General features: G+C 33.6%; 5 protein-coding genes across 7 annotated transcripts; 4 read left to right on the top strand and 1 right to left on the bottom strand.

Moving 5' to 3' along the window:
* Positions 1-377: 377 nt before the first annotated feature.
* On the top strand, positions 378-4,517 carry LOC107852690. 2 transcript variants are annotated; one of them, XM_016697730.2, is made up of 5 exons: positions 378-699; positions 1,333-1,429; positions 1,882-1,981; positions 3,060-3,148; positions 3,966-4,517. In XM_016697730.2, the coding sequence occupies exons 1-5, from the start codon at positions 540-542 to the stop codon at positions 4,192-4,194; spliced, it is 675 nt and encodes a 224-aa protein (XP_016553216.1). In that variant the 5' UTR covers positions 378-539; the 3' UTR covers positions 4,195-4,517. The 2 variants fall into 2 exon arrangements, with proteins under 2 accessions (XP_016553216.1, XP_047269753.1); XM_047413797.1 differs by having other exon boundaries at positions 391-699; positions 1,345-1,429.
* Positions 4,518-5,516: 999 nt separating this feature from the next.
* Positions 5,517-9,784, top strand: LOC107852684 (SNF1-related protein kinase regulatory subunit gamma-like PV42a). Its single transcript, XM_016697720.2, has 3 exons — positions 5,517-7,221; positions 8,279-8,633; positions 9,364-9,784. The coding sequence occupies exons 1-3, from the start codon at positions 6,797-6,799 to the stop codon at positions 9,700-9,702; spliced, it is 1,119 nt and encodes a 372-aa protein (XP_016553206.1). The 5' UTR covers positions 5,517-6,796; the 3' UTR covers positions 9,703-9,784.
* A 2,030-nt stretch (positions 9,785-11,814) lies between these two features.
* LOC107852683 (phosphatidylcholine:diacylglycerol cholinephosphotransferase 1) lies at positions 11,815-13,816 on the top strand. Its single transcript, XM_016697719.2, has 3 exons — positions 11,815-12,551; positions 12,727-12,864; positions 13,377-13,816. The coding sequence occupies exons 1-3, from the start codon at positions 12,144-12,146 to the stop codon at positions 13,737-13,739; spliced, it is 909 nt and encodes a 302-aa protein (XP_016553205.1). The 5' UTR covers positions 11,815-12,143; the 3' UTR covers positions 13,740-13,816.
* A 71-nt stretch (positions 13,817-13,887) lies between these two features.
* On the bottom strand, positions 13,888-17,093 carry LOC107852681 (methyl-CpG-binding domain-containing protein 11). 2 transcript variants are annotated; one of them, XM_047413796.1, is made up of 3 exons: positions 16,742-17,093; positions 16,574-16,649; positions 13,888-15,160 (listed from the first exon to the last, which is right to left on the bottom strand). In XM_047413796.1, the coding sequence occupies exons 2-3, from the start codon at positions 16,643-16,645 to the stop codon at positions 14,144-14,146; spliced, it is 1,089 nt and encodes a 362-aa protein (XP_047269752.1). In that variant the 5' UTR covers positions 16,646-16,649; positions 16,742-17,093; the 3' UTR covers positions 13,888-14,143. The 2 variants fall into 2 exon arrangements, with proteins under 2 accessions (XP_047269752.1, XP_016553204.2); XM_016697718.2 differs by having other exon boundaries at positions 16,574-16,963.
* Positions 17,094-20,459: 3,366 nt separating this feature from the next.
* LOC107852680 lies at positions 20,460-20,837 on the top strand. Its single transcript, XM_016697717.2, has one exon. The coding sequence runs from the start codon at positions 20,460-20,462 to the stop codon at positions 20,835-20,837; it is 378 nt and encodes a 125-aa protein (XP_016553203.1).
* Positions 20,838-25,967: the final 5,130 nt, after the last annotated feature.

Genomic DNA, 25,967 nt, shown 5'->3' with positions numbered 1-25,967 from the left:
ATCTTTTTCATACCCCCACTCATCCCATTTCTTCATTGAGGCGAAGCCATCAAAAATGTTCCATAAAAGTTGATATTTCATTTTACCGAATGAAGAGCCATCCAATTTAATCATGTCCCTATCATAGGTGGAGCTATACTTGGATAGCGGTCATCCGATCCTTTTTACGAAAAATAATAGAAGTATTATGTATATATACATAATTAAAATTATTTTTTTTGATACATATAATAAATGTCGAACCCCATTAATTAATTCGTATATTCATTTATACATTCTTTGAGTAAAAATCTTGACTCAGCCACTAACTCACTCCCCAGCCCCCACCCCACCCCCTCGCGGTCTTATAAGGAAAAAGACAGGGCGTGTGAAGTAAATTCGTCACTAAAAAACGTGAGCCTGCTAAGTGCTAACGGTCATCTCTTTTAAGTCTTTAACAAACCGAACGCCTCTCAGTTTCAGTTTTCAATGCCACTTGCACTCTCTGTTTCCTTTTTTTGAGCCAAAAAAGGCTAAGCATTTTCGAAAGTGAGGTGATAATGGGGAAGATCATAGCGTGCTTTCAGCTAAAAAATGGGAATTCTAAGGCTTGGACTCCATCTTCGTTAAGCAATGGACTCGTTCGGAGCTTAGGTTACCGTAAACTTCCTCAACAGCTACTCAATCTCTCCGTACTCAAATTGGATGGCTCTTCATTCGGTAAAATAAAATGAACACTGGTGTAGTAGTGTAGTTTTTGTTTCATTTTCGTCGCGGTATTATGGCTAAGTTGATTCTGGTTAAATTAGATGAATATTGGGATAGTAGTTTAGTTTTTGTTTCATTTTGTTGTGTGTAATTATGTTTAGATTAATCCCGGTAAAATTAGATGAATACTGAGTAGTAGTTTAGTTTTTTTTTTTTCATTTTTATCGCGGTATTATGGCTAAATTAATCCTGGTAAAATCAGATGAATACTGGAGCAGTATTTTAGTTTTTGTTTCATTTTAGTCGTGGTATTATGGCTAATTAATTCTGGTAAAATTAGATGAATATTGGAGTATTAGTTTGGTTTTTGTATTATGGTTAATTAATTCCGGTAAAATTAGATGAATATTGGAGTAGTAGTTTTGTTTTGTTTCATTTTTGTCGTGGTATTATGGATAAATTAAATTAATTCTGGTAAAATTAGATGAATGTTGGAGTAGTAGTTTAGTTTTATTGCATTTTGTCCTGGTATGGTGGCTAATTAGTTCTGGTAAAATTAGCTAGATGAGTACTGGAGTAGCAGTTCAGTTTCTGTTGAGGTATAATTATGGCTATGCTGGTTTGTTTGACTGGAATTTTGAATAGTTATCCATATAGCAAGGAATGCTACAGTAGCTGACCTTAAACAAGCAGTTGAGGAAGCTTTCAATTTCTCGCGGGAGGATGAAGGAAAGATTCTCTGGTATGATTATGGATGAAAGCTAATAATTTCTTTATCTTTTTTAATCGAGCTTATTGCTTTTAATTTGATTCAGTTACACATGCATAAAAAAGGAGGAAAATGCTTATGTGATAAGACTTTGCTAATTGTGAATCCATATGGAGGCATCCTTTAGTTGCACTGTATTAACAGAAAAATGAATAAGAACTCCTTAGATGTTCTGTGATAATATGTTAAACGGGAATGAGTTCAAATTTTACAGTTTATCGCTGCAACAGTTAAGAAAGTTTTGGAGTTGGTTATTTAATAGAAGTTCTCATCACTTAAGCTGCTTGCTAATCATTGATATTTGAAGTTTCCAGTGTCAATTTCAGAGACTGCAATCAGGTTGAATGCAGAATTTGGGGAAATTTTGATCTAATGTTTTGATGGGAATATGGTAGGCAGTAAAATTGTATTTCCTATGGATGCAGGTCACTAGTATGGAGCCACTTCTGTTTGTGCTTTGGAAGTCAAAAACTGGTGTATGACAAAGCTTTTATTTACTGTTTTGGTATCAAAGATGGTGATCAGGTCAGTAGCTTATCGTATTGTTATTGATTGGGAATCTAAATAGAGCTCGTTTCTAACTTCTTTATACCTCTTTTTTCCATTATCAGAATTCACAAGGTAACAAATCCATGTATGATAGCTTATCGTATTGTTATTGATTGGGAATCTAAATAGAGCTCCTTTCTAACCTCTGAATACCTCTTTTTTCCATTATCAGGATTCACAAAGGTAATAAATCCATGTATGATAGCTTATCGTATGGTTATTGATTGGGAATCTAAATAGAGCTCGTCTCTAACTTCTTTATAGCTCTTTTTTCCATTATCAGAATTCACAGGGTAACAAATCCATGTACGATATATTATTGGTTTAGTAGACTAACACCTTGTTTTGGCAATTCGAATTTACTGTACGACGAAAAGGAACTATTCTATGTGATGAGTTCTGTAAGGGATAGCCATGTAGGACTCTAATGCAGTCAGTGCTTGAAGAACTATACACTTTTTCCGGACCAAAGCAAAGAATTTATCTATCAGGATACAATTTTTCTTGTCTTCAGCCCCATGAAGAATCTAATGGGTAACCTACAAATCTGGCTTGAAAATTCTGTTTCTATCTCTAGCTGGTTCATACGACAAAACTAAGTTAGAATATGTAACCTAACTAAGGTTGGTTGTATATTATCCATATGAATTTTAATTAGGGTAGAAAGTTAAATGTTCTCTAGTGTAATTAGTAAAGACGATTCAATGATATAGTATTAGAGCAGTGGTGGCTATTTTCCTAGTGAGATTGTATGTGGATTTGAGGCATAGTAACCTCATAAATACTTGATCAATATAAATCTGCTTTCGATGTATGTGCACTGAATTGATAAATGCTGCTAGTTATGGTTTATTAGAACAAGAAGTAAAAATCCTGTACCCAGCATCTGCCTCTTTGTTTTACACACATGTAGTCACACACACAGTTAAATACACTGATGATTTGAATGCTTCATAATCAAGCTCTTTTTAATTAAAATGCTCTTATGAACTTAAAGAATGATTTCCCACTACATTTTTACTTTGCCTTATCTTTTTTCACTTGGGGTTTGCAGATTCAATTTGCACAGCATGTCACACTGGAGTACAGGCCAGCTAAACAAAAACATGATTGCCAATATGACCAGTCCAAACAATGCTCCATGTAAGGGTATTCTTAAGATTTATGACCTTTCTCTTCTATATATGGCAAATTTAACTGACTTGAACATATAGTTGATACTACTTCATATGTATGTTATTTTGACTCTCCAATTTCCCCGCCATCAGACATTTTAAGATAAATTTTAACTATTAGTCAAGATAGGAAACCGGTTGCTTTCTCTTTTTTTTCCCTAGATGCTTTCTTTTGGTTGTGTGGTTTTTTCATAAGAACCGATTAGCTAAAATCAAGGCCTACATATTCCTGTAACTTCAGTGTTGCATGGTGATGAATATTTAGGTTGACTCACCATTCTGGTTGTTGTAAGTTCATGTGACCGTGAGTTGGTGACCCTCTTAACTCAATCCGAAATTCGCAAGTGCCATCCATACTTCTTCCCTGATATAATATTGGGACCTCATAACTGGGAAGTATTATACTAGTAAATCATTGTCTGTTATTTGTCTCCTAAAATCCTATTACCATGAAATCCAGTGGTGGAGAATCCCTTAATTTTGGGAAGAATAATCCATGAAAAGAGGCTGATATATTATGTCTTCACTGCCAAACTAAAGAGAGAGAGATGTCGATAGTCAAAGAGCTAAGTTGCAACCAGGTAACCGCCAAATAACTGATGTTTCAATTGCTAGGAGTACATGTGTTGGACTAATACATGTATCGCTTCATATTTGTATGCTTGCACTTGCTTATCTGTTGCATAACAGAATTTTAGTATGTATTCACTTCACGTTTATATGCACACACTTTTCATCTTTCACAAAACAGAATCTAAGTGGCAGACTAACTCTTTTTCTGCCAGTTCAAATGCTCATGAAGTGAATACTGAAGACAATCCCAACGTTGACCAGCAAGAGAAAAGCGAAATGAAGATTGAAGATAATGCCAACATTGACCAGCAAGAGAAAAGCAAAGAGATTGATGATTTTCAAGACGAGGATTCAATTCCTAAACCAAAATTCAAGCTGTCCCATTTTTTAAGAGGATGGTTATATCAATCAAAGTCTTGGAAATCGACAAGAAAGCTTTAGCCTTACCTAGATTTGCCTCGACTTTGCTAACTGGTGCGTCTGTAGGACTTTGAATCACTAACTAGGGCTGAGAAACTGGTCAGGTCAAGTGAAATGGTGCCTAACTGCTTGTACTGCTGTATATGTTTTCGAATATGATGATCTTTAGTTATATTCTTATTTCTGTATTGAATGGGTTGTCAATCTGAAGTTGTTAATGCTAGCTTTGGATGCTTATTCAAGTTACTCCTAATCTCTTCACTGCAGATGATAGAAGCTAGCTTGTTCATCGAAATATCAAATATAGAAATATAATTGGACTGTTACAGTTTGTGATCCGTTTACATTCAGTCATATGTCCGTTCTTTTCTGTATCTCTTTAAATGACTTTTCATGATGGAAGTTTCATATACAATTACTCGGAATAACAAGTTGATCATCAGTTAGGCCAGCATTAGTCACAACATATTTCGGTCCAATACAAAAAGAGCTCTAATTTTACTCCCATGTTTGGCTGTACTTGCATAAGCACAACTCTTCATCAGTCATTATCCATCGGCATGGACCATGCAAATTCTCTAACGAGACACAGCAGCCAACAGGGTAACAATTTATTAAGAGGAGACACGTTGGCTGCGTTTAAGTAGATTAAATTTAAACATTCAATTGATTTGATTGCCTAATTTATAAGAAGCTATGATCACGAGAGGGATAGTAGTGAGGACCAGCAGTTGGTGCACGTTGAAAACTTGGTGGATTCATTGTTCCATCCGTTTTAATATAGTTTCGTATCATATTTCGTTTTCGAGAGTGATACTTCATCGGTTCGCTTTTCGAACTCAATTTCATAAACTTGGATCAATATTTTTAAATATATAATTTAATATTTTAAATTTAAATAATTAAAAATTATATAAAAAATATTACAATTTATAATTTTTTTATGTTAATATTATTAAAAAAAATATATTTTAAAATATTGATCCATTAAAATTGAGGGAGCAACTTTTATTTAAATAGTCAAATTTCTTCGGTGACAGGCGAAGAGTATTTAAATATTACGCACTTCATATGTAATGTTAGTTCTCTTGCTCCAACAATTTTAACATCGGGGAAAGAACATTTTCAAAAAAGAGAAAAAGGCCAAATGACTCTTCCAATCTTTACCCCAAATTCTAATTACACATTTATATTTTATGGGATCCTATAACCTCCTAAACTATTTAAAACTAAATATATATCCATCTAAAAACTCATACTCAGATTTTATTTTAAGTAATAACCTACACACACTGTCACATCATGCCATGTTATTTTTTAATATAATAAATTAATTATTTTTTCTTTTCTCTTTTATTCTTTCCTCCTTCTCCTTCCTTCCCCTGCACAAATAAGCAGCTTCAATGGCCACACAAAAACTTTTCAGTTTCTTCCTCATTTTCCTTGTTTTAATGCAATACCTTTCTTCTTTAGATAATTTTTTCTTTCTGTTATTTTCACTGATTAAGACGCAAATCAATTTTTTTCTTATATCAAATATATACTTTACTGCTTTCTAGAAAAAAAAAAAAAAAACTGACTTCTTTCACTACAGTTTTCTACCGAAATAGCTTCACAATCGTCGGTGAAACTTTTTCAACCACCGGATCATTCCTATCATGAATGACACCAAATTCTCCTTTAGGTGCTTCAACTGCGATGCGCATCAACATCAAAAGTAATTAATTGTAGAATCACCTCATAACTCTCAGAAATTTGAAAATATTAAAAGGCTCAGTGGAGAAGTTTCAGATGAGAAGATGGAATTTGGTGCACAATTTCTGGCAATGAAACACCGCTGGATAGTGACGATGCCAGCAAAATTTAAAATTTCGATGACTTTATTTTTTTTTTGATGAATTCAACATTTTCAATGTCAATCAATTTTTAGGGAGCTAAACAATGATTCTAATCCAGAAATTGATTCGAATTGTCCAATCTGAATTGATTCAATATTCTCAATGTCAATTTAAAATTGGGTTAATTAATTGACGTTAAGAATGCAGAAATTAACTCAAAAAAAATCTACTTACATATCAATGAACATCATTGATTCGATAAAAAAAAGTTCGAAATTTTTAATCTGAATTGATTCAACAAGGTAATAATATGATAAAAATTTTAAAAATTAAAAAAGAGAAAATTAAGAGGTGAAAGAAGAAAAAATCGTGTAAAAAAAATAAAATTTCTTCACTCTCTCAAAGAGAGTGTAGTACATCTTCCATGCCACCTCAGCGTTTAGAAAGAAAAATATTTCAATTTTAAATTATTTAAGGAAGTTATAGGATCCCATATGTGATTGAAATTTGAGGTAAAAGTTAGAGAGATATTTGATCATTTTTACTTTGGTTAAATATAAAATATTATTCCATTATATTATCATAAACGGATAGGAACAGAGAGTGTGTGACGTAGCAAACAAAATAACAAATGGCACTCTTTTACTCTTCCATTCCCTAATACTGACACGTATTAATTAACCCAGATCATTCCGCTCCTCTTTATTATGCAACTCGTATCAGAGCACTTTCAGTTTTTTCACATCCAAATCTGAAAAATAAAAAACAGTAGACATACAAAGACTATGCAGGCAGTACCAGGAAGTCTCAATAAACCTCAGCAGCATCGTCATCATCAAATGCTGAAAGACAAGCAAGTAAAAGATCTAATAATTGACAAAAGGAGGCTTGTTGAGGTTCCATATACAGCCACCCTATCAGACACTATAAAAACTTTGATGGCTAACAAGGTTGTGGCGGTTCCAGTAGCAGCGCCACCTGGTCACTGGATTGGTGCTGGTGGTTCTATGATATTGGAATCTGATAAACAGACTGGTGCTGTAAGGAAACATTATATAGGGATGGTTACTATGCTCGATATTTTGGCACATATTGCTGGAAATGGGAATGGTGATGTTGATCTTAACAAAAAGATGATGGTTCCTGTCTCATCGATTATTGGACATTGTCTTGAAAGTCTTAGTTTGTGGACCCTTAGCCCTACCACATGGTATGTATTGGACGTTTTTGATAGTGATAATTTTTTTTTCAAGAGATCAACTTTGATACACTGGCAATTCACAGCGTTTTTACACTTGTTATGTTAGTTGGTAGCTGAGTCAGATTTCACTAAGCTGTTAATAATATAAAAATTGAATAAACGCAAAAGAAACCAGGTGGATTCAAAATCTGATACTCCTTTCGTTTCAATTTTTTTGATCTAATTTTGATTTTGACGTACACCGACATTAAAAAAGTAAAGAATGGTGATCTTAAACTAAAAAAATACATTGAATGTATGGAACTTTTAGTCGTGCCATGAATTAAAGAGTTGCTATTATGTGGAAAGTTGCTTTCATCTTATGTGATAAGTTGAAATTAAAGAGTCGCTATCAAACATATCATGAATGTGTAAAGATATGAAAGTAACGTTCTTTTCTGAACGGACTAAAAAGAAGTAACACAAACAATTAGACTCTAAATGAGAGTACACAAACAAATTAAAATGAGGGGTACAATTTTTCGTCAAAGAACCCCCTTTCATCCACTTGGCTGCGCCTTGAGGATGGGGTGCTGTCAATTTAGCAGTCAATTATAGTTTGATGACCTAAAACTTGCCGTAAAATAAATAATGGGATATACGATATACCTCTTGATATCTTGGCAGATTGCAACCAAGACTTGAATTTTGTTGATCACCAAGTTTGAATTCATCCTATGCTGCTATTGTCATGCATTTTAGACATCCAAGGCTGTCTCTGTATTACTCCCTCCGTCCCCATTTATATGGCAAGCCTTCCTTTTTAGTCAATCCCAAAAAGGACACATTTCTACCTCTAGTAATAGTTTGACTTTAAAATATCAATTTTACCTTTAATGAAATGATTTATAGTCGTACAAATATGTATGTCTTGTTTTTAGACCATAAGTTTCAGCCATAGGTTTCAAGAGTCTTTTTTTCTTAGAACTCCGTGTCGAATCAAACTACCATATAAATTGGAACGGAACGGAGGGAGGATCTAATTTCACGAATATATCATACTAACTGTTTGGTTTATATTTGAAAGCGTTCTTGATTGCATGGAGGTGTTTAGCAAAGGCATACACCGAGCCATGGTACCAATCGATGGACGATCAGAAAATGTAGCCGGTGTTGAGCTCACAGAATCTGCGTCATGTTACCGAATGCTAACACAAATGGATCTGCTAAGGTTTTTGGATGACCAGCAGGAGCTTAAAGCTATCATGTCGCACAAGGTCGCGGACAAACAATTGCAAGCAATCACTGACACTGTTTTCGGGGTGACTGACAAGGCTAAAGTTATCGATGTCATCAAATGCATGAGAATGGCGGCACTCAATGCAGTACCGATCGTGGAATCAGCTAATGACATAACAGAAGATCATACTCAGCTTGTGAATGTAAGTTAAAACTTATTAGACATAACAGATCATACTCAGCTCGTTTAAATTTTATATACACACACTTAACAATAACAAAATACTTGAGTTATTTGTTACTATACCGCTGATTCAATTTGTGTGCGTACACTTCAATTTCATTTTCAGTATGTCCCATCGAAAGAATGTGTACTTTTTTCTATTAAAAACGATGCAACTTTAAAATTCTCATTTTATAGACTAGTTTATATTAAGAATTTGAGTAGAGCCAGAGTCGGTTTGGTCGAACAGTGGCATGTGTCAAAACCAGGGTAAGAAATTCAGTAAATGCATATAATTAATAATTTCGAACTCCTTAAAAGTGTCATTTCGGTTCAAAATCTAGGGACTTAATTAAAATCTTGTTTTTTGTTTTGAATCATAGGTCTTATAGAGATTCAGAACAGCAAAATATAACTAGTATGATGGAGCCCCGGGGATTATTCATCTTCCTAACCTTCGACACTAGTGTGTGTGAGATTTTTGATACTCTCTTTACTAAGAGTTCGAGTATAGTATTCGTTTTGATTTTTCAGATGCATGAGAGACCCTTGCCATGAAATTCCTAGTATTGGTTTTGATTTTTTAAGATGTATCAGACCCTTACCTTACCCCGACCCCATTTTATGGGAACTAAATTTCATATTGCTAGCCTCCTGTAGTCCGTCTTATAATTAACGTAAAAAAGCAGCTCATACTATGGTATTTGCAGGGGAAGAAGAGGAAGATTGTAGGAACATTTTCTGCAACAGACTTGAGAGGATGTCCTGTATCCCAAATGCAGCCTCTACTGAAACTAGAGGTCCTTGATTTCTTGAAAAAGCTGTGGGGATCTCCATTACACGAGCATACAGGACTAAGGTCTTCATGGAGGGAACAGGTAACTTGCTATCCAGAATCGTCACTCGGGGAAGTGGTGGAGAAAGTTGTTTCGGACCATGTACATCGCGTTTGGGTGGTGGATGAACAAGGCTTGCTGGAAGGCGTCGTCTCCCTTACTGATATGATAAGAGTCATTAGGCTTTGGTATCTTACTGACTTTCTGCAGTAATGTGTACACTGTTTTGCACCCTTTTTGTTTTGGTTGGTGGTTGCCGTTTTGGTGTAAATGAAATGCAATCTGTTCTATCGAATGACTAGTTCAAAAACTTTTGTTGCGTCTTACGTGGTTGACAGGAAGGAGCACGGCCCAAGGGAGCTTCCTCAACAGAAAATTATACTATCTATATATTGGTTGAAATTACATTATTATATGTATATATTTGGGCCAAGGGAACAAAATACATGTTCATTGGTCCAAATCTCCGCAATGGTTTGCCTAATAGAAGGATCTTTGCTACGATAGACCCACCCAGACGCCTACGAGTGAACTTTATTGTCTCTTCAGTCAACAACAAACATATCTGTATAATTCTCCAACTAGGATTTGGAATGTGCACGCATGTCAAAAATTAAGTAAATATAGCAGAGAAGAAGTTGCATGTTGGAATTTGTTAAGAAATAATTAAGTAAAGAACTGGAGCCTCTTCCAGTAAAATAAGGAGGGGTAAGTCAAAAATATTTTCGGTCATATTTGTGGAAGGAATTATCATACAGTACACACTACTTGTTATAGATGGGATTATTCTTATCATGCAGAACAATTATTTCGTCTCTGGGTGATGACAATTTTCTCTATATGGATTCACGTGCTACCAAGTGCCGATCATATGATATAAGCTTTGGATATTCTTACGAATCTATTTTCGTTTCAAGGGAATTGCTCTTGTTATGATAAGTAATGATGATAAATTGCATATCACACGTAGGAGAGAATTATATATTGGAAAGAACTTACATTCTGTGTAGTTTTTAAAACTAAAAGATAAATTTTTAGTACTATTTAGTAACCAAGTAATTTGACACCAGATAATTTGCAAATCGCTCTATCATTGGTTTTTTGCCTTTTTTTTTATTTCTCGTCAAATAGTGTTCCTTTTTGAAATTTTTTGGTGTTTTGTCTTTTTTTTATTTCTCGTCAAATAGTGTTCCTTTTTGAAATTTTTGATTAAAAAGATAGCTTTTTTGACTCTAAACTCCAAAACTCCAAAAGTAAACCTCAATTTTGTTTTTGTTTAACTAAGGATTGCCGTTATTTTGTAGAACCTTGAATCAGTTAGATTTTAATTAAGGATTAATCAAATTTATTTTGTTCCAATAAGGATAATATTCCCAGCATCAGTTTTTTTTTTTTGGTTTGTGTATTATTGTAGTTTATTTAAATAGGGGTGGGCATTAGGTTTGTTCGGTTTGATTGTTTAATATCGGTTCGAATTTTAATTTTTGATTTTCGAATTGACGAAAATGACAACCGTAATCAAATCAAAATAAATTCGGTTTGATTCGATTTCTACAAATTCGATTTGGTTATTTTGAATTTTTATTTCGGTTTTTAAAACTAAAGTAGCGAGACTTTCTTTGTCATGACTGACATTTAAAATTGATGATTTTTCTAGAAAAATAATTTTTTAAAAACTATTTTTCATTTCCAAATATAAATAACTCAACACGCATGAAATGAAATGAAATAACCATAAGTTTCACATAATACATAACTCCAGTCAGAAACTCGACACTCGTTGTTTCGTCTCCTTGAGGCTCCGCTGTAAGCCTGGAACAAGTCAACAACCAGTGTTGAAATTAAATGAACACTTAGGGTTAGGGACATAACTCGTAACTCTTAAGACTTTTGATAGTTTGAGTTACTTATTATATATTATATTTCTACTGAATATATATAATAAAATATATATATTATTTATATAATTTTGATTTTTTTGACTTGACCAATTTTTTTTTTAAAAAAACAAAAATTGAAACGTTTAATCGAATTTTTAAATTTGAAATCAAAATCAATCCGGAAAGTTGAAAAATCAAAATTAAAATTAAATTTCGCTTTGATTTATTAATTTTTTCGATTTGAATCAAAATATGCCAGTCCACTCTTTAGACAACAATATTTTGTAGATTTTGCAGATTACTGTTCATTCAATTTAATTGCAGTGAAAATTAAGAAAATTTTATCACTGTATTTTTTTTTTCCAATATTATTCCGACCCTATCATTAAATAACTACCTAAAGTTTTAGGCGGTATATAAAAACAAGAGGAAGTAATTGGTGGGAGTAATTGAATAAGTTTTTACCATAAAAATTAAACTAATAGACACTTGGGAGAGCCCTTTTTCTCTACGCATTACAAGCGTTGCTTCCTTTTATTCCTTGTAAACCAAATCTGCATATTGCCAAATATCCCACTCTCTGTTTGTGAGATCTAAGATTTCCTCAAAAAGGATCCTTTTCGGATCATTCGGGGGCAGAATTTCATTGTCAAAGCGGGGAATCCTTATTTTATTTTTTTCGTTTTGGTAGGAGAAAGACATATGCGGTTGGATCAGTACAATTATTAATAGCATTATAGCGTCATTCGCTATGTCTTCCTCCGTCTCCAACTGATGAATGGAGATACTTTCCATCTCCGTAAGTCTACGTCAACACTCAGCACTAGATCATATTGTATATCTAACAAAAAACACAAAGGCTCCGTTAAGGGCGTCAGGTTGAAAAACAAGGAAATGAAAGACGAGAACAGAATAACAGGCATGGAGAAGAGAGAGGGATGGTTGAGCAATGCATTTTTTATGAGATTAACGGCTAGGGATGTGTTCGGGGTGGTGAAGTATCATCCTCTGCCCTGCATCTTCGCTGCCTCGTTGTTGTTCTTCATGGGGGTGGAATACACTCTTCGTATGGTGCCATCTTCGTCACCTCCTTTTGATCTGGGATTTGTAGCTACGCGTACTCTTCATCGTTTGCTTGAATCGAAACCTGCTCTCAACACTGTTCTTGCTGGCCTTAACACGGTATGCATTTTAGATGAAATGGTCACACAATCCATCCATACCGGATCTAATATTGAATCTACTTGTCTATGCATTGCAACATGTTTTCCTGGCTCGCTTTTATAGTTTGCCAATTCATTTCATTCATTTTTATTCCTTTGTTGTATTTTTTATGAGAACATTACTTTGCATATAGGTGTTTGTGGGGATGCAAATGGTGTACATAGTATGGGTTTTCTTAATCGAAGGGCGGCCACGAGCGACTATTGCGGCACTGTTCATGTTCACATGCAGAGGCATTCTTGGATATGTTACGCAGCTGCCATTACCAGAGGTAAGCAAAAACCAACAAATGTAATACAAGGTCTTTGTTTTATCTTCATTTCACCCTCTGTCTTCTCTCTTACAAGGGGTGTAATTTAGGAAAGCCTACCTTAAGCAAGTATTAAAGACGGATTTTACGACTTGAATCTGTAGTTTGTCATTGGTTCAAAGTGTCCTCCTCCTAAACAAAACTTTCTTTTTGAAAAAAGATTCCTTTTCACTTTGAAGTCACTGTGGACCACAGACAAACTGCATATGATATCACAGTGCCCAACTATCAATTTTAGTCCTTTTTGTTAACAGGCACATGTAGTTATGTATAAGGAAATTGCTTGCATTTGTCTGGACAAATATGATAATAATATTATCTTACAAGTAGTTCCACTTTTCTATTCTATATATATATACAGAAACAGTGGCACCCCATGTTCTAAATTCGACATTGTAAATGCCTTCCATGTGTTTTTCCATCTGCCCTTGCTTGCTCAGGCCACTGATCATTTTCCAATTTTGTGAACGCAGGATTTCTTGGGATCAGGTGCTGATTTTCCTGTAGGAAATGTGTCGTTCTTCTTGTTCTATTCTGGGCATGTTGCAGCATCTATGATTGCATCCCTGGATATGAAGCGCGTGCAAAGATGGAAATTGTTTTATTTATTTGATACCTTGAATGTATTGCAAGCGATCAGGTTGCTGAGTACCAGGGGTCACTACACTATTGACTTGGCTGTTGGAGTTGGTGCTGGAATTTTGTTTGATTCTCTGGCTGGAAAGTACGAGGAGAACAGGAAAAAGGAATTGCTTACAGATGGTCTTGATGGTGGTGCGTTTCATAACTCGAAAATGCATGAAAATGGTGAATATATAAGTGTTTCTTCGGATTAGAATGGCCATTGTTTCCATTCTTTTCAACTGTAAAGAATGCTTTGGTATGGCATTAGTAATGAATTCCAGTTTCACAAGTTATCTGCACACAATGATCAGATGTCGAGGAAAATATTCAATTATGAACAAAGCGTGCATCACAAGTGACTTTCGAAAGCATGCAAAATAGAAATTCATAAGCCACAGGTGATCTGCTAAAACAATCTACATCAAGGTCTAATAACAGATCGGTTCATCACGACAGACACAAATACATACACATAAAAGATGCCAGTATAGCAGTCCTGAGAAACTAGACACTAAACTACTGGAGAATCGGAGTTTACTATTACAACAATCAAATTGAATCTAAAAGTCAGTAAACATGTAACTGGAAATGTCCTAATGGTGATGCGGGTGATGCATCAGCAGCTAATAGGTGATTGATGCTGCTGGGAATGAACCAGCCCTGGTTGGTTAATATTGTTATTTCCCATAGCTAAATCAGTACCTTCCATTCCTTTCTCCTCTTGCAGCCTATGTTCCGCATTACTGCCATGTGCATCCTTAGATTCCCCATCAGCAACGTGTTCCGCTTGGTTGACACTTCCTCCCCCCGTGACATTGGTCCCTTCAGCCACAACTTCCGCTGGCTTGTTCTCATTTACATCAGCTGCAGGATTATCTTGACCATTTTGAGTCTCCAACTTTTCTCCAGGTACTTGATTTTCCTCGATATCTGCATTTTCCGACTTGTTCTGTTTGCCATCTTCAGCACTCTGAACTTCCTCAGGCTCTGGCTTCTCCCCAGAGGGCAGTTCAGCCCCTTCCATGCGCTCATCTTCTGCAGCAGCTTCCACATCTTTCTTCCTCTTGTCCTCCATTTCAGCTTCTGCATTTTCTGACTTGTCCTGATTGCCATCATCAGCACTGTGAAATTCTTCAGATTCAGACTCTGGCTTCTCTGCAGGGGGTACTTCAGCAGGAGGTAGTTTCGCGCCCTCTACGCGCTCATCTTCTTTGGCTGCTTCCACCTCTTTCTTCCCCTTGTCCTCCATTTCAGCTCCTGCTTCTCCATCTTTCTTGTCCAAATTTTCACTTTCTTCTTTGGCAGATTCCAACCCTTCAGTTTGTGAACCTTCTTTTTCAACTTTAGCAGCATCCTTTTCCTTGCTATCTTTCTTTGTACCAGATGATGTCCGGCGTTTTTTCTTTGGTGATTCAAGTAATGAAGCTGGTCTCATTGCCTTGGCCTTCTCGCTGATCCTTGCTGATCTCCTTGGGGTCTCACCAGTACTCCAATCAAATTCTGAAATTGCGGGGTTTCCGGGGTGTGATTTGAGATACTGCTCCAACTGTTTGCGGTTCTTGACCTCCTCTCCCGTTGGAGTGATAAATACCACCTCATTCTTCTTTGGTGTACTCCCTTGCTTTGGTGTGAACTGCACAGTGGCAGAGGTAAAATCTCTGTCAGGTGTACATGTAAGCTACACAATAGCACATTTTGAATTCCCTTAGAAAGGTCTATTCCTATTTCTCCCAAAGAATGTCGAGAGTACAGCAACAACATCATACCTAGTGAAATCCCACAAGTGGGGTCTGGGTAGGGTAGAACGTACACGGACCGTACCCCTCTAACTCGTGGAGGTAGAGTGGCTGTTTCCGGAAGACCCTCAACTCGAGCACAATAGATCAAAGTAGGTATGGATAGGGAAAACGACAGTGAAGAAAATCTGACAACTGACTAAAGGAACAGTAACACAACAAAATAGTCGATAATCGGATCACAATAAACAACAAATGGTGGTAGAAATCAAAAACAAAGAATGTCCAGAGTACAATACATGATGAAGTCCAGCTATCCATCTTCAACACAGTTACAAACTACTCTCTACCTTTCATATGTAAGGTTGTTTGCTGATCTCTTGACGAATACGAAGAACATTGCTAGTGATACACTTCCTAATGTTAAAAATAAGGCTAGTCTCCACCGTCATGATTTTAAAGGAGGAGCTGTCAAGAGAAATGCTAAACGCCACAAACAAAATAGACAAGTGATTCCCTTGCCTCGCCCTTTCCTGTCTGTACCAAATAATACCTGAGACAATTCCTTTTTCCTGCCTCTAATTTTAAATTCATCAACTAAACACTTGCAGCTTATCACTTGCCTGGTACTACCAGTTTTTGAAATTCAAGCTAACCTTATTATACAGGGAGTCTCCTCCTCCCGATGCAACCAACCACAACAACATACCCAATGTAATCCTACAAAATGGATCTGAAGGGGGTAGTGTGTCACCTTACCCCTACCTCAAAGGTATAGAGGATGTTTCCAATCGACCCTCGGCTCAAGGATCACCCAACCTAACCATGAAAGAAAAACCCACTGATGCTTACTCTTCATATCCAACTTAACTCATGGGAAAATAGATATGAGAACAGAAAACTAAGTACAACTATACTACATACAGTAAGTTAACTAAACAGTACAAATCTACACGACGCTGTAAAGCTTATACTCTACATATTGAATTATTGATGATGATACACTAGTTAAATAGTAAAATTCCCTCTAAAAACCCCAATTTTACACCAACAAACAAGACAAAACTCTACTTTCAATCAGTAAGCAAATCAACTTAAATTAAGGTCCAAACAAAGGTATGCTTCCTCTTAACTAAATTTTCAGGAACCAAAAAACCACCAGATCTAGAAAATTCCAAGACACACGAATTTAAGGCAAGCAAAAAGCAGAAAATTACAAAAAATCCTAAAGCAATCAACTTCACAAACTGTAGGTGCTCAAGTAATAATTAAAAAACAAAGAAAAAAGATGGGAAAATAAATTTTTATACCAATTTTTTCCAAGAAGGAGGTGCAGGAAGCTCCACCGACACAATTTCATCACTTTGACTCCCCTTCTCCATAGGACTTGCCATCCAAAAACAAAGATATTAACAGTTAGAATTTCAACAAAAGTTGTGTGATGGACATGTACTATGAATATGTAGTTGGAACTGAACTGTTGTAGTTGCTGTTGCTTAGATAAAACTTAGTTGAAAGCAACCGCCACGCCGTGAAACAGATCGACCACACGTGCCACGTACCCAACTTTCCAGGACAAATGAACCTTATCAGTTAATACACATCCAATGCAACTATTTTCACCTACAAAACAAATGCGTACATATTATCCTTATATTTAACATGATTATTATTTTTATTCCATTTAAAAAATAAGAATACATTTTTTAAAATTGAATAAAATAATGACATATATATCTTCTCTTTTTTTTTTTTTTTGGATGGAAGGATAAGTATCAGGAAAAAGTTGACGCTCTAGATTTTAATAATTTCTTTTTTTTATTAGATTATGCCAAGTCGAATAACGACAAATAAAGTAATATAATAATAATAATATATTCATCAAATCTCAAGTGAATTACACTAGATGATGTGATCATCCTATTATAAGTTATTATATTTTACAAAAAGAAATAGATTTAAAAAGCTTAGTTGACTATAGAGTTTGAAATTGAAATTTGAAAAATAAAATTTTGAGTTTTTAAAAATTTGCAATTTGAGTTCATATATATATATATATATATATATATATATATATATATATATATATTTTAATAAAAAACTAAAATAAAATTTGGTGCATGAAGGTCCAAAAAATTTAGAAAAATCAAATTTATAAAATTTAATTAAATTTTATAATTAAATAAATATCTAAAGATATATTTTTAAAATCTAATTTATATTTATGTTTAACACTAGCTAAGTTTCCATGTAGTGTGTATGTATGTATTTATGAATCATTGCAAAAAGATTATACTAAAAAGGTTTCTGAAGTAGTCTACTTCAAATTTGAAACAACAATGATTGTTCTAATTAAAAAACTTCTGACTTCCTTATCCTTTTTTGCGGACAAAAAGAGTAGATTTTTAATTTAAAAAAACTGCAGTGCGAAGACGGTCCAAGTGGCATATTCGAAGGCGAAGATTCGTTCTTTAAAGTTGCTTCCACTACAAGTGCCCAAAAGGCCAAAACATACGCATATTTAAAAATTACTCCATACTTAATTCATACGATTTGTATTTTTTTTTACCTATTACATAAAATAACAATAGTTTTCATAATATCTATTTTATCTTTAGTAAAATAATATATAGTTACACAAGCATTTATTATTTATTTTATCTACAAATTTCTAAAGTCATGTTTTAAAAAATTTAAATTAAATTAATATATATAAATTGAGATAGAGAAAATAAAAAATAATAAAACAAATTTAAAAAACTTTTAAAAAAAAAAGTTATTATCAAATTTTAGAAGTGAATGTGACACTTATGATGCTGTCAATTATTACCCAACCTCGACAAAGAGAGTGTCCTTCACTCATGACTTTATATCGTTGGATTTTTGGTAGTGTAATGCACGCTCTATGTGGAATCATTAATATGGGGGTGTTGGGAGAACATCAAGCATGGGACCCGTGTAATGGATATGGTTTTTGATATTGGTCCCTAATAATGCTCCTATTAATTCAATTGAATTTTGAGTTTTAAGTCCGCCACAGTCCAACTTCACCACATTCAAAAATTTTATTCACAACATATTCATGATGCAAATTACTAAAACACTATTTTGTGTGTTTGGTGATCCAATCAAAACCGTTTTAATAAAATTAATGATCTAAAATTAAATTTAAATAAAAAATCTTAGATATATATTCACATATATATAAAAATAATATAATAATAATTTAAAGTTATGATATATAATATTATTTAACTTCACATATTAATATGATTATTAATAAAAATAAGGATTAATTTTAATAAATAAAATGTTAAATATTTATTTACAATACATTAACTTGGATGTTGTTCTTAAAACTTTATTTATTAATATGAAGTTTGAGTTGTTTAATTCAAAGTACTAAAATATTTATCGTAAAAGTTATATAGTTTGTTTCTTTCTATATATATATTTTTTTAACCGTATTTCACAATCGTCATTTTTATTTTAAATGATGTTGAAAATTATAAATTTATAATTAAAATTTTTGAGGCCTCAAAATTTTGGAGGGCTAAAGTAAACATTTTACTGGCCTTACGTTAAGCCACCCCTGAGTCCAATATTATATTAATAATAATTGAACAGTTTCAAAATTCACTTTTACTCTTAATATTAAATATTATTTTTTATTTTTAAGACATCAAATTTACTATATTTAAAAAATATTGTATTAAAATTATTCATATTATTTATTTTTTCTTAATATATATTGAGTCAATAGTAAAGGTAGTACGAGGAAAATATTTTTTTGAAAAATAAATGATCCATATTTATTTATTTATTTTCTGAAAAAAGGTAATTAGTCCATCTGTTTTAATTTTATTTAGCTCATATAGACTTGATGTTTTAATTTTATTTAGCTCATATAGACTTGATATTCTCCTTCATAAAATATTTTTTAGAAATTTATTAATTATATTTTAAAAATCTAAATCTAAATTTGAATAGTTTGGCACTTTCTTGGAGGAAAAAGAAAAAGGGGAAGTGATGTTGCATTTTATTGCCATTGTAAATATTAATCCTTTATAAAGATAGACCAATTTCACTTGTTTTATGCTGTTTTGGGCACATTTAGGAGTACTTTGGTACAGTGTAGGAGGAGCAATAGTTGATGTATTATATGTATGATATTAGTAGGAGTATTATATTTGATAGAATTTTGAATTTAGGAGTCCTTTGGTAGAGTGTAGTAGGAGTATTATATTTGATAGAATTTTGAATTTAGGAGTTCTTTAGTAGAGTGTACTAGGAGAAATACTTGATGTGTTATGGTATATATCAATTATAGTGAATGTGTATCAAGATCTATCAAGATCTATTTGATATTTATCAGGATTTGATGTATTTATCTTTTAGTGTTAAACTAGGGACAAATTTCTCCTATAAATAGAAGAGTTTCCTTCATTGTAAATCATCTTGTGTGAATAATGGAATGGTTAACATTACTCATTTTAAACTCTCTCACCTCAAGAGAAGAAATAGAATCGCTCTCTCTATTCTCTCTATTCTTCTTCTTGTTCTTTATTGTTTTATAACACGTTATCAGCACGAGACTCTATCCTTTCAAATTTGAAGGCTAAGGTATTATTTTTTTATTTCTTCCCTTTTTCGTATGGCTAACAATCTTACAAAGTGTGAGTTCATTGCGCTTCAAAGTTCGGGCAAGAACTATATTTCATGGGTGTTGGATGCTGAAATCCATCTAGATGCTATAGGTCTTGGAGACGCCATAAACAATGAAAATACAACATCTAGTCAAAATCGTGCTAAGACTATGATTTTCTTGCGTCATCATCTTGACGAAATTCTGAAAATTGAGTACCTTACTACTAAAGATTCACTCGTATTGTGGAATAGCCTAAAAGAAAGGTTTGACCACTTAAAGATGGTCATCCTCCCGAAAGCACGATAATGCATCTAAGATTTCAAGACTACAAGTCTATTCATGAAAACAATTCTGTCATGTTCAAAATTTCTTCTCAATTGAAACTATGTGGAGAGACAGTCAATGATAATGATATGACGGAAAAAACGCTCTCCATTTTTCATGCCTCGAATGTGCTATTACAACAACAATATCAAGAAAAAGGTTTCAAGAAGTATACTGAACTGAGTTCTCATCTTCTCGTGGCTGAACAAAATAATGATTTGTTGATGAAAAATTACGAGAATCGACCAACTGGATCTACACCATTCTCTGAGGTGAATGATGTGCACGCTCACCATGCTAGGCGTAGAAAAGGTCTCGGCCCTGGTTGTGGTCGTGGTCGTGGTCATGATGACCAAGAAAGAAACCCTGTTCCGAATGTTAATCATTCATCTAACAAAAAGAAAAAAGATGAGAAACGTGAAACAATTACTTGTTTCCGATGTGGCAGAAAAGGACACTATTTACGTGACTGTCGTGCTCTCAAGCACTTAGTGGAACTTTATCAAGTATCGCTGAAGAAGAAAGAGAGATATCCCGAGGATAACTTTCTCTTTGAAAATAATGTTAACATCACATGCTTGGATATAGCAGACTTTTTTTAGCATCCTGAAGGAAAGATTGATCACTTGATTGGTGATGGTTCCGTAAACATGGAAGAATGAATGCTTTTAAATTTTTATTTTTTTTTGTTAAGAGTTAGAGAATAAAAATTATGTAAAAGTAGTTGTTTGCATGAGTATTGATTTTTAATTCGTATTGATTAGTTCAATTATATTATTGTAATTTGTTATTGAAGTGAATGGAATTTCAATTTCGTCATTATTAAATAAAAAAAAAGGAAAAAAACGACGACGATACATGCAACTTGCCCGAACTTCTGTTGTGTTCATTATTGCATATTAATATTTTGCATGTTAATATTTTTAGTTTTGAATGTTAATATTAATATTAGTTTTGCATGTTAATATTTTTAATATAATATTCACATATAGTCAGTACTTATCCATATGTGTTCAGAAAATATAATATAATAATATTATATTTGCATATTAGCATACTGGATAAAATATAATATAATAATATTATATTATTATTGTATGTATTGCATGATACTGTTCCGTACTATTAATTATAAATAATATATTACGTATTAGATTCCTTATCAAATATTATATTGTTTCAATAGTTTTTGGACATATTTTTTCTAATTGCTTAGTAATGTCGGATTAACAAATTTTTATAGTATAAGCTTTCGCTTTGTACAAAAATTTAATATATATCTTATTTGGTGTATGCCATTTTATTTGAAGATATGGATAATTTTCAAAGTAAGCTGTCAAATTGTGAAGATATATGTTTGATTGATTCTGGCACTACACATACGATATTCAAATACGAGAAATATTTCTTTCATCTAAACATGGGCAAGATTAATGTCACTACAATTTTTGGTTGTGTTAATTTGATTGAAGACTTCGGAAAAGCCATTATAATCTTACCCGAGGGAACTAAACTCATCATAAATAATGTTATGTTCTCTCCCAAGTCTCGAAGAAACTTGATGAGTTTTAAAGATATCCGTAAAAATGGTTATCATATCAAGACAATTGATGAGATGAATCTTGAATATCTTGGTATCACCAAGAATGTCTCTGGGCAGACATGTGTTATTGAAAACTTTCCTGCTTTATCTTCTGGCCTGTATTGGACAAAGATTTGTGCAATTGAGGCACATTCTATAGTAAACTGAAAGTTTACCAATTCCAATATTTTCATACTTTGGCATGATCATTTGGACATCCAGGATCAATAATGATGAGACGAATCATAGAAAGTTCAAATGGGCATCCATTAAAGAACTTGAAGGTTCTTTCGAATGGTGAGTTTTCTTGAAATGCTTGTTATCAAGGCAAGCTGATTGTGAGGTCATCGCCAACAAAAGTTAGGATTGAGTCCCCCCACGTTCTTGGAACATATACATGCGGATATTTGTGGACCCATTCACCTACCTAGTGGGTCATTTAGATACTTTATGGTCCTAATAGATGCTTCATCTAGATGGTCTCATGTGTGTATTTTGTCATCTCGCAACTTAGCATTTGCAAAATTGTTGGCACAAATAATACGATTACGGGCACAATTTCTCGATAATCAAATTAAGTCTATTCGCCTTGATAATGCTGCCGAATTTTCATCCCAAGTATTTAATGACTATTTCTTATCGATTGGGATAAGAGTGGAACATCCTGCACCCCATGTTCACACTCAAAATGGTCTTGCTGAGTCATTAATTAAACGTTTGCAGTTGATAGCAAGACCATTGCTTATGAAAACTAAGTTGCCCACTTCTGTTTGGGGTCATGCAATTTTGCATACTGCAACACTTGTCCGTCTTAGACCGATAAATTATCATAAAATTTTCCGTTGTAATTGATTTTGGGTCAAGAGCCTAATATATCTCATTTAAGAATTTTTGGGTGCGATGTATATGTGCCTATAGCACCACCAAACCGCACCAAGATGGGCCCCCGAAGAAGGTTAGGAATTTATGTTGGGTTTGAATCACCCGCCATTATTCGCTATCTTGAACCATTAACGGAAGATATGTTCACTGCTCGATTTGCAGATTATCGATTTGATGAGATAGTTTTTCCAAAATTAGGGAGAGAAGATAGTGATATCAAAAGAGAAATTTTATGAAAAAATCCATGGCTATCTCATCTTGATCCGTGTGCTTCTATTTGTGAGCAAGAAGTACAAAAGATTATTCATCTGCAGAAAATTGCAAATCAAATGCCGGACGCATTTACTGATTTAAAAAGGATCACCAAATCACATCTTCCTACAGAGAATGTCCCAATTCGAATTGATATCTCTAAAGGACCATCTACTAGTGTCGTAGCTAATGAATCTAAAGCACGCTTGAAGCGTGGCAAACCATTAGGTTCTAAGGATAGAAATCCTAGGAAAAGAAAAACAAATGGTCAAGATGACACTACAAAAGATCCTCATATGGAAACTCAAGATTTGAGAAATGTTGATACTCCTGAAGGAATCAATGAGCCTGAGACTCAAGAAAATGAGGAACTATCCATAAATTCAAGTAATGTTGAAACTAAGTTGAATCGATCTGAAATATTAGTGGATCATATCTTTGCATACAATGTTGCAGTGAAAATCATGCAAGATAGAGAGGATCTTGAACCTCGATCTGTCACAGAATGTCGACAAAGAAATGACTGGCCAAAATGGCAAGAAGCAATTCGATCTGAATTGAATTCACTTGCCAAACGTGAAGTTTGTGGACCTATAACTCAAACACCTAATGGTGTTAAGCCTATTAACTATAAATGGGTCTTTGTACGAAAAAGAAATGAGAAAAATGAAATTCAAAGGTATAAAGCACGCCTTGTTGCACAAGGATTTTCACAACGGCCTGGTGTTGATTATGATAAGACATATTCACCAGTTATGAACTCAATAACATTGCGTTATCTTGTTAGTTTCACTATCCATGAGAGACTTGAAATGCATTTGATGGATGTGGTAACAACCTATCTATATGGATCACTTGATAATAAGATATACATGAAAAATCCCAAAAGATTTAAAATGCAGAAAACATATAGTTCAAAGCCTCGGGAAATGTATTCCATTATATTGTAAAGATCATTGTATGGTTTGAAGAAATCAGGACGCATGTGGTATAACCGTCTTAGTGAATATTTATCTAAAAAAGGTTATACGAATGATGAAATTTGCCCATGTATTTTCATAAATAAAACAACGACGGAGTTTGTTATACTTGTTGTCTATGTAGATGACATAAAACTTATTGGAACGCCAATAGAGCTTCAAAATGCATTGATTACCTAAAGAAATAATTTGAGATGAAAGATCTCGAAAAGATAAAGTTATGCCTTAATTTGTAAATTGAGTATTTGACAAACGGTATCTTTGTCCATCAATCTGCCTACTCAAAAAAGGTGTTGAAACGATTCTATATAGATGCAGCACATCCATTAAGTACTCCGATGGTTGTTCGATCACTTGATGTGAATAAGGATTCATTCCGACCTTAAGAAAAGAATGAGGAACTCCTTGGTTCTGAAATACCATATCTTAGTGCAATTGGTGCACTAATGTATCTTCAAAATACTACAAGGCCTGATATTGTCTTTTCTGTAAATTTGCTAGCAAGGTATAGTTCTGCTCCTACTAGGAGACATTGGAATGGGATCAAACACATATTACGGTATCTAAAGGGGACTACCGATATGGGCTTATTTTATTCTAAAGATTGCAGTTCCGATCTTATTGGTTATGCTGATGCTGGGTACTTATCTGACCCATATAAAGCTCGATCTCAAACAAGCTATGTATTCATATTTGGGGGTACTGCAATATCTTGGAGATCAACAAAGCAGTCTATTGTAGCCACTTCATCGAATCACAGTGAGATTATAGCTATTCATAAAGCAAGACGAGAGTGTGTGTGGTTGAGGTCCATAATACATCTCATTCGAGAAAAATGTGGCTTGAAATATGACAAAGTACCCACAATTTTATATAAAGATAATGCAGCATGCACTGCACAACTGAAGGGTGGATTCATAAAAGGAGATAGAATGAAGCACATTTTGCCAAAGCTCTTCTATACACATGAGCTCTAAAAGAATGGTGATATTGACCTACAACAGATTCGTTCAAGTGACAATGTGACTGATTTATTCACCAAGTCTTTTCCGACTGCAACTTTCAAGAAGATAGTGCACAAGATCGGAATGCAAAGATTCAAGGATGTTCTTATTAGGAGGGGTTAATACGCGTTGTACTCTTTTTTCCTTACAAGGTTTTGTCCTACTAGGTTTTCCTTGTAAGGTTTTTAATGAGGCAGCCTATATACGTATTGTTAGACATTCAAGGGGGAATGTTATGATATGTATCAATTATAGTGAATATCTATCAAGATCTATTTAATGTCTATCAGGATTTGATGTATTTGTCTTTTAGTGTGAAACTAGGGGGAAATTCCCCCTATAAATAGAAGGGTTTCCTTCATTGTAAATCATCACTCAAGAGAAGAAATAAGAATCACTCTCTGTATTCTCTCTACTCTTCTTCTTGTTCTTTATTGTTTTATAACATGATGTATTATGTATGATATTATATTTAATAAAATTTGGAATTTATGTATAACTACATCCTACTTGATATCATAGATTGTATAATTAGTATCTTCATTTGATGATATTAGTAATACATAGAATGTAACATCGTGAAATTAATCAACAAAAATGTACCTCAAATTTTTTTAAATATTTTTTTTCTTGGTTATATTTTTTTATTTATAATAATAAATTTATTTTAATAAATTAACTTACAAATTTATTGTTTAGAGAGAGTTGTCCATTTCAAAATAAAATTAAACATCAATCGATGCAATATTGAAAATATGAGTTGTTTAGCTTCTTTCTTTTTAGGAGGGGAGGGTTACATCGATTTTTATTTCATCGCCAAAAGTAAAATTACAAAACAATAAGATTAATAGAACCTGCTTAAACCAGGAGGTAGGACTGGGCATAAAATATCGAAAATCGAATTACCAAATTGAATCGAAAAATTTGGTATTCAATAATTCGGTATTTGGTATGATATTTGAGAGTAAGATTTCAATATTTCGGTATAGAAATTTAGTTAATTGTAACTAATAAGCTATTGTAATCGAATTT

Source organism: Capsicum annuum, chromosome 6, assembly GCF_002878395.1.
Source record: "Capsicum annuum cultivar UCD-10X-F1 chromosome 6, UCD10Xv1.1, whole genome shotgun sequence".
NCBI classification, from domain to species: Eukaryota; Viridiplantae; Streptophyta; class Magnoliopsida; order Solanales; family Solanaceae; genus Capsicum; species Capsicum annuum.
This window is presented reverse-complemented; position numbering and strand designations above follow the sequence as displayed.

What these genes read in the sequence shown, in the direction of transcription:
- LOC107852690 (XM_016697730.2), top strand. Translation starts at nt 540, where the DNA reads ATGGGGAAGATCATAGCGTGCTTTCAGCTAAAAAATGGGAATTCTAAG. An exon ending in GTATCAAAGATGGTGATCAG is followed by an intron (nt 1,982 to 3,059) that starts GTCAGTAGCTTA and finishes TGGGGTTTGCAG; the next exon opens with ATTCAATTTGCACAGCATGT. An exon ending in CAGTCCAAACAATGCTCCAT is followed by an intron (nt 3,149 to 3,965) that starts GTAAGGGTATTC and finishes TTTTTCTGCCAG; the next exon opens with TTCAAATGCTCATGAAGTGA.
- LOC107852681 (XM_016697718.2), bottom strand. Translation starts at nt 16,657, where the DNA reads ATGGCAAGTCCTATGGAGAAGGGGAGTCAAAGTGATGAAATTGTGTCG. An exon ending in CTCCTTCTTGGAAAAAATTG is followed by an intron (nt 15,161 to 16,573) that starts GTATAAAAATTT and finishes GCCACTGTGCAG; the next exon opens with TTCACACCAAAGCAAGGGAG.
- LOC107852683 (XM_016697719.2), top strand. Translation starts at nt 12,144, where the DNA reads ATGAATGGAGATACTTTCCATCTCCGTAAGTCTACGTCAACACTCAGC. An exon ending in TTCTTGCTGGCCTTAACACG is followed by an intron (nt 12,552 to 12,726) that starts GTATGCATTTTA and finishes CTTTGCATATAG; the next exon opens with GTGTTTGTGGGGATGCAAAT. An exon ending in CGCAGCTGCCATTACCAGAG is followed by an intron (nt 12,865 to 13,376) that starts GTAAGCAAAAAC and finishes TTGTGAACGCAG; the next exon opens with GATTTCTTGGGATCAGGTGC.
- LOC107852680 (XM_016697717.2), top strand. Translation starts at nt 20,460, where the DNA reads ATGAAAAATTACGAGAATCGACCAACTGGATCTACACCATTCTCTGAG.
- LOC107852684 (XM_016697720.2), top strand. Translation starts at nt 6,797, where the DNA reads ATGCAGGCAGTACCAGGAAGTCTCAATAAACCTCAGCAGCATCGTCAT. An exon ending in ACCCTTAGCCCTACCACATG is followed by an intron (nt 7,222 to 8,278) that starts GTATGTATTGGA and finishes TATATTTGAAAG; the next exon opens with CGTTCTTGATTGCATGGAGG. An exon ending in ATCATACTCAGCTTGTGAAT is followed by an intron (nt 8,634 to 9,363) that starts GTAAGTTAAAAC and finishes TGGTATTTGCAG; the next exon opens with GGGAAGAAGAGGAAGATTGT.